Source organism: Phalangium opilio, unplaced genomic scaffold (genome assembly GCF_054372755.1).
Source record: "Phalangium opilio isolate 3A_F unplaced genomic scaffold, DU_Popi_V2 ptg000042l_1, whole genome shotgun sequence".
Taxonomy (NCBI): Eukaryota; Metazoa; Arthropoda; class Arachnida; order Opiliones; family Phalangiidae; genus Phalangium; species Phalangium opilio.
The window spans coordinates 2,606,850-2,614,659 of NW_028324166.1; the positions used below are offsets into that span (position 1 = coordinate 2,606,850).

A 7,810-nucleotide genomic window follows, 5' to 3' on the forward strand; every position below is an offset into this window, starting at 1 on the left:
TCTAGAAAGAAAAGTGCAATATTAGTTACTAAAGAGTCCTTTTGTTACTCAAGGCCTGTCACTTGCATTAATTGTTTTGGAAGTCCAGGAATGGGTCCAAACAGAACCAAGCCGCAAAGAATAAGACCATATCCAATAAACAAAATGGTGTTATAGCTTCTCTGAAAATTGAAATAACAATAACAATCTGCCTTTACCAAAACGTCTTCCATGATCTGATTTAGTGAAATTTGTGGTTCATAAACTCACTGTTTTGTCTGATATAAGACCCCATACTGGAAACGTTAAGGCTTGAACTCCAGTTGTAGATAGTATTACACCTCCAACAGCGGCTGTAGTCAAATTGAACTGAAATGAAACAAAGAGAGTGAAAACCATACTCCAAAAACTTGTTGAAACGAATATATTGAAATCCCAAAATTATTGCAAGGCTGATCATTTGACTGAAGTCCAGATATTGAAATGTTTCTTTCCAAATTTAAAGGGATTGTAAAGAAGTTTTCGGTGGTGGAGTAAAAAGTTTTCGATCTACGTCACAGGCACGACGTAGATAAAAAGACTCAGCGTGAAGTTGAACTGAACAATTGGTCCTTGTTTTTCGCGAAATTGCACAGCCAATGGTTTTTCGAAATTAAACGGGCTAAGTTTCTTTCAACCACGCCTTTCCTCAGTCACGTGGTACCTGTCACGTTTTTCAAATAGTTTTTACCCACTCGCCGATGCCTATTTTACAGACTCTTTAACTATCTATTCACACTCTCTACGATTACCTTTCTTAAGTGAGGTTCGATCATTCCACCAAAGAAGCCGACAAGTGAACCAAACAAAATCATGTGATACAAATGGGGTATCAATGATACAGCAAATGTCTTCGAAAGAAGGCCACATACTGTAAATTCTTCTTTATGGTCTGTAATTGAAAGTAAAACGAAAAAGACCTTGTAAGAAGCAATATTTTTGCGAAGCATGTTGCATCTTCAAGCAGTTAAGTCATGTTTAATGTTTATGGGTTGTTTCTGATAAGTATTCCATAAATTAAGGGGTACGTTCTTTGGGTCAGACTAAGTGAAAATTGTCAAAGAATAATGGGGCTAAAACATTTAATTTCAAAGGTACGGATCCCCAAACATTGACACCTAAAACAAGGAATTAGCACACATGTGGAGTAAGACATATCAGAGTGCTCGTCTTGTTAGACAATTTCAATAGCCTCCCATCCAAGAACGTTAATGAGCCTTCATCTAGCAGAAGCGTACGTTTGAAGGTAGAAGTGTGACTAAGCTGGTAATGTAAAGTAGTTCAAAGTGTAATAGCACAGGAGTTTCCCGTTAATGTTTCTTTTATATTTATCTATCAAGCTAATATAGTTATTTAGAGGTATTGTTCAAAATGTCCACTCTTGCGCTATTACACTTGTAGGAATAGCACTTTTAAATTAAAAACGTTACCTTTTTTGGATAAAAATAACGTCATGAATACGCCTTGGACAAGACACAAACTGCCCGAGACAGCAAACGGTATGTAAAATTGATCTTCCTAATGAATATTGAAAAACATTAGCTTAACTAAAACCGTTACGGTTCTGGCACAATTTCATTTCAGTTCATTACTTTGTAAAGAGCTCCACCTAACGGAGCTGCGATAGCGATGGAGACAGATAACAGAGCTTCCAAAACACCCTTAAAATAATTTTTATTGAATACCGTTGAACCATATTTTGAATGAAGATGCGTACCATAGCTGTGGAGAGGTGCTTCATTGGAGTTTCCACATTAGCGATAACAAATACGGATAAATCAGTTGCGGCAATACCCAATCCTTGAACCAATCTTAGAGCGATGCAAGTCCAAATGTAAATGGTGTTGTCTGCAATTTGATCGGTGAAACTGCGTCACAAAAGGAACAGGATAATTATGTACATTGTTTAGAATTCTAGATCACTAATTTAAATACCCAAATGCCAATGAGGTGAGTCCAGTAATAAATAAACCACATACTAGTTGATTTTTTGGTGATACGTAATTCATCTTTAATATGTTATTTACAATGAATGTAATTTCAAGGGATTTTTTACGTTAACCAGAAGTTCATTACATGTAGTACAAGAAATCAGTAGCTTACAAGGCACAACGGGAGTCAGTAATTGGTCGAAACGAAGTACTTGTGAGGTACAATAAGGATTCAGATGCTGAGAATAAATGCTATAGCTTGCTGTTTTGCTTAATTGTTGTAATCTCAAGTGGAGCTATCACATACTCAAAAAGAGTGTCTGATTCTGATACTTCTTGTAATGAACTTCTCTTTTTACATACCAACCAAACTTGAGCGTAAACCGCAATAATGGCTACAACCTGAGTTACTCCCATGATAAAGCCAATTAGAAGACCCGATATTCCTCTGGCCTGACACTGAAAACAAATGATCACGTAGAGATATGAACTACCGCCTTTAGGGAGTAGGACCTCGGCCATGGTTTACGTGCCAACATAAATTTATAAGATATGTTCCATGGGTCTGACACTTCGTATACTCAGTAATGCAAGGGACTTAACAGCTCGAGCTAGTTCGAGAACGACAAGCGAGAATTGCAGACTACACTCGGTTAATTTTGCATTCCATCATCCTATTCAGTCTGCATTACTAAGCCTTTGACAGTGCCTCAACAGGCGTATGTCGCTTTACCCTGAATCTATTACCTACCTCACTCACTTCATGACAAGCTCCAGTTTGTAAATGGCCAACATATCTTATGAACTTATACTGCCAATTATGAACGCTCTTTCAACACAAAGAAGTAGAGGTCATAGTTCAAGCCGAATTATTCTTACATATCGTGGGTAGAATGAAGATAATATGAAAGCAGATTGAAATGTGAAATACTGCGAAGCCGCTAGTGACATTATCAAGAAAACGATCTTGGTTTTCTTCCGTTCTTCGCCGGGCAAAGTTGGTATGCTGGATACACAACTTGAACGTTCCGGCAAGAGCTCCGCAGTGCCATAGTCCGATTTCATGGCTCTGTTAATGTGTTAAATTGATCTTATAAATCCTGACCAGAGAAACAGGAAACCAACTCTGAAATCTTAAATTTAGAATTCAAATTTTATTTATATATTATCAGAAGTATACAGGGTGTTTTTGATAAGTCTTCCATATATTAAAGGGCGTGTTCTATGGGTCAGACTGAGTGAAAAGTGTCACAGAACTTGGGGTTTCGGAGGTACAGGCCGCCTAACAATGTTTCTTAAAACAAGGAAATTGTCATACATGTGGAGGAGTAAAATATATCAGAGTGCTCACCTTGTTTAGACAATTTCTAACAGAAGTGTACCTTTAAAGGTAGGAGTGTGTCTAAGCCAGGTAATGTAAAGAAGATTGACTTATTTGCAAATGCAGTTAATTGTTATATGAACCTTAATTGTATTAGATCAGGTATGGTTAATTAATTCACTTTAAATTTGTTTATTTGTATCTAAATAGTATTTGTTAGGTTATGTTTGGTTATTTAAACCTGAATAAAATTAGAATAGTTAAAATTTAGGTGAGGTGAGGTAAACCGTAGGGCTAAGAATTGTTCACTTTCCTAAACAGCGGCTGCTGTTTCTAAAACCGTGGCCGCTATTTCCAAAAACAGCCGCCGCTATTTCCAAAAACAGCCGCCGCTATTTCCAAAAACAGCCGCCGCTATTTCCAAAAACAACATCCGCTATTTCCAAAAACAGCAGCCGCTATTTCCAAAAACAACATCCGCTATTTCCAAAAACAACAGCCGCTATTTCCAGAAACAACATCCGCTATTTCGAAAATCAACATCCGCTATTTCTAAAAACAACATCTGCTATTTCCAAAAACAACATCCGCTATTTCTAAAACAGAAGCCGCTATTTCGGGAACTTCTCCGATATCAATTAGGAACAAATTTAATCAACTCTAGACTTTGATGAATATTATTCTTTAATTATAGTTGTACTCACCCTGAAGCCGTAACGTTTCAAACACGATAACAAAAATAGTCATGCGAAGAGTTTTACATGAAGAAGTAAAATTTACCTCTACAAATTGGTTTTGGACTTACAGTACAGCGGCTTAAGGTAAAAAACATTACAGGTGTCTCAGTTTTTGAAACTCTGCTCGACTGATACACAGACAGAGAAGAAATAACACAGAATAAATAAAATAGAAAACTAGAATTTATTACACTAAGGTCAGCCACTATCTTCAATGCTTAGTTTCACTTTCTTTCATTGGAAATGATTTTTTTTTTAAATTTGAGATTGAAACCCAAGGTCTATATTACCAGTTTTTCCGCAAGCTTTTTCGATAACAAATTTTTGGCTATGTTTTTTTAAAATTAATTTTATTGGCATCCGTTAACGATCCCAAACCTACCTTTAAGAATTACCAAACGCTGGTTTCCCAACCAAACGCGATAAAGTTCAGATGGTCACAGGGCCGGATTAACCACTAGGCAAGTTAGGCAATTGCCTAGGGCCCGGATATCTGAGGGGCCCGTAATCAGCCAGTTTTCAAAAATTGAGAAAATGAAAAACCAACAAATATATTCCCCCCTCTTTCTCTACCGAAAAATAACGTCACTGACACCATGGAAAAGCCATGTGAGATGTAACGGCAGCTTTATGTTGAAAAACCCGTTACCCAAAAACATTAAGGCAATTTATAAAGGAAGAAAGAAAAAGACGAAAAGAAACTTGAAAATTCAATGGAAATGTATTTTGAGAAGTCGCAATCCTCGGAGAAAGAAATTTCATTTTGAATTCGTGTTGTTACTGGCCGTCATTAAACACTGGTGTTGCATAGTATGATTCCTTGATACGCTTTATTCAGGGTGGTCGTGCGAATTTGAAATATTTTAAATAATTGGTCAGCTGACAAAAGAGATAATTTACAAAAGTAATGAAGAAAGGGGAAAAAATACGTAAACGGTTCTTTGCCGAAGGCGAAGGAAAGAACAAGGCGACCCAAGGGTTGGACTCGTAATAGTAGCCACATCATACCGTACTTGACAGAAAATTTGGGTGGATAGACCTCGATGCGCTACCTTAACTGTTTTAAAATGATTACTTCATTTTTTTACTTCTTTTATAATTATAATAGTGTGACACGAACGGAAAACGTGAGTACCCCCACGATGAGCATCCTTTAAACGAAATGCCCATAAATGCCCATTAAAAGAAGTACAGAAAATGAGAGTGAATAACCCCTCGATGCCCTAACAAAAATAATAACCCTTAATCCTCACTTTAATAAATTTACTTACGTTATAATTGTAATATTTAGGGCCACAAGCTAGTACTTTCTTTTAAAATTCTTCTCGATTTGTGGAGAAATACACGTAACTTCTAATAATAAACATCTCCTTAAGACCGTTCTAAATATAACGTCGGAATATACTTCCGTTTGCTTTTTAAAAATTCCCCTCGATTTCTTTGGATTTTGAAATAGGGGAGCGGGATTGAAAGCGTGAAATCCTTATTGCCGACGGGTGACAGGAAATTTAAAGGGAGTATTAAACCTTCCATTTTAATTAAGATAACACCATAATCCTCTTTCTCGTTTAAAGATGTCGAGCAATCGTAAAACACAATGCAAAATGCTTAACCTTACTGGTACAATTAAATGCAATGCTTACTATTATAATCCCATCTTCTTAAAATACACGAACGTAAAAATCACATCACCAAAATTCTGTCCCATTCACTCTCCCTTAAATGACGAACGAAAAATTCTATACTGCCAAACGCGCTACTCTTTCACGTCTACTGGTACTAGTACTAGTACGAGGACGAGTACAACAGGGCAGGCCAAACTAAGAGCCTCATCGTTGATGTACATCATACGATGTGGCTAAAAACGATGATAACACACCGAGTGGACGGGAAGCTTTCAAAATAAAAGCGTTTTACGTCTGGTGTGACAATCTAATGACAAATACTAAAAAAACAATCTAAAGTTAACAAGGACACTGATGAAAAGTTCAAACCTATTTGTAACATTAATGCCTCCGATGAATCTTTCTCTGGAGATTTCCAAGAATTGGCAGAAACGTATTGCAATGATTTAAATTTTGAAGAGCTTGAAAACGAACTGCTACATTTCAAGCATTTCGTGAAGAATGAAGAAAGCAAAAACCCAGAATTCTTTCATTCCTTCAATCGTACCAATAATATCATTTCAACTTTTCCAAACTTAGAAATTGTTTTGAGAATTTACTTGTGTTTGCAATGCAAGAGGCGAGAGATCCTTTTCAGCTTTAAAAAGAGTGAAAAACTACTTAAGAACCACATGAGCCCAGGAAAAATTAAGTTCTTTATCTTTGATATATATTGAAAAGGATTTACTAAACGACTTCATAGACTATGAACAGATAATTTTTAAATTTCTTGAGTTAGAAAGAAAGGAATTTAACTATTGATTTCAAAAAGAAATTTAAATATGCAGTCAAGTGTTAAGTAAAAAAATATAAAAAATAGTTTGTCTCTTAGATTCTCTTAAACTGGTCTGTTGGGGGGCTGGGGGCCCGGAACTAAGGCCTTGCCTAGGGCCCAAAATCTTGCTAATCCGGCCCTGGATGGTCATCACGATAAAAATATCAAACTTCTTAATTATTTTAAAGGAAAAGTTGAGGTTACGTAACATTATACCTTAAAAGAACGGCCTTTTTCTAAATATAAAAGGAATTAAACATTAAAAATAAATAAATTATCTCTTATCAAATAATTAGCATTTTATTAGTGTTAAAACCGTGGACTACTGAGCCCCCATTGGTTCAGTGGCGTCTGTTAAATCGAACCTCTTACCTTTACCTCTTTCAGCCTGTGAGAATCCAACCAATCTCTTAAGGGGCAAGCGGTTCCATTTATCAGACGCCACTAAACCAATGGCGGGTGGCGCAGTAGTCCTTGATTATTTTTAAGACTAGTTAAATGCTAATTATTTAGTAATAAGAGATAATTTTTTTTAACATTTTATTTTTATATTCAGAACAAGTTGGGAAAACCAAAATATGACCTCTCCGAGTCAAGACGACTACTTACAAACTTATTTACCCAGATATGGAAATGTTTCTTAAGTTAAAATGTATGAAATATTAAAGCAGTATACAAAGCATAGCAAATATACTGTAAATCAGACGACATTTTACATCCAATAATGATATACTTGTACACATTAAAATCATCCGATGGAGGAGAAACGGGAAATGAAGAGATAAAACTTTGGAGGGATACTACCTTTACGTGTTTGTAAAGGCCCAATTTTCTACTCCTCAACTGTATGCCCTCTATGTTCAAAGCCATATTCACAACAGGGTTGCCATATAAACACTATCCTCTCGTTTCACCTCAACGATTTTCTTAGTTTGTCAACATGACTGTTAACGTTACATAACACCAAAGCTTATTTGTGGCTACACACACTAAAAGTAAATGCGTACCATAAAAAGCATGAAAACACGAAGCTATTATCCGATTACGATCAGACCTTTCACTGGTCTGGGCTGCGTTCAGCAGAGCTCACCAAAAAAGACAGCGGATTTTGGAAATGTTTACCGGTGAGCTCTGTCGTCATAGCTTCTCTCCGGTCATCGGCGTTTTATAAATGACGCTAGCGCAATAAAGCGTGCAAGGTACCAAGGCTTAACAAAAATTGTATGATAACATATTTATAGAGATAGATAACAACTTTTATAATTAAAATTAGAAACAAGCATATCTCTCAAAATTCTCGCGTGATCAACTGGTTTCACGCCAATTAAATAGCTATAGTCCCAAAGAGCTATTTGTATTAATTC

The 7,810-nt window shown here is 36.2% G+C and overlaps 1 protein-coding gene across 1 annotated transcript; it reads right to left on the minus strand.

Annotated features, from left to right (window-relative positions):
• Positions 1 to 10: 10 nt before the first annotated feature.
• LOC149678301 (MFS-type transporter SLC18B1-like) lies at positions 11 to 3,277 on the minus strand. Its single transcript, XM_089836291.1, has 9 exons — positions 2,829 to 3,277; positions 2,313 to 2,408; positions 1,954 to 2,027; positions 1,736 to 1,886; positions 1,611 to 1,679; positions 1,449 to 1,536; positions 771 to 910; positions 250 to 348; positions 11 to 161 (listed from the first exon to the last, which is right to left on the minus strand). The coding sequence occupies exons 1-9, from the start codon at positions 3,012 to 3,014 to the stop codon at positions 45 to 47; spliced, it is 1,020 nt and encodes a 339-aa protein (XP_089692417.1). The 5' UTR covers positions 3,015 to 3,277; the 3' UTR covers positions 11 to 44.
• Positions 3,278 to 7,810: the final 4,533 nt, after the last annotated feature.

Bases quoted from the DNA above. Each gene is read 5' to 3' on its own strand.
- LOC149678301 (XM_089836291.1), bottom strand. From the start codon at position 3,014: ATGAAATCGGACTATGGCACTGCGGAGCTCTTGCCGGAACGTTCAAGT. The intron at 1,680-1,735 runs GTACGCATCTTC...AATTATTTTAAG, and splicing joins AGCACCTCTCCACAGCTATG to GGTGTTTTGGAAGCTCTGTT. The intron at 911-1,448 runs GTAACGTTTTTA...TTTCAATTACAG, and splicing joins GTTATTTTTATCCAAAAAAG to ACCATAAAGAAGAATTTACA.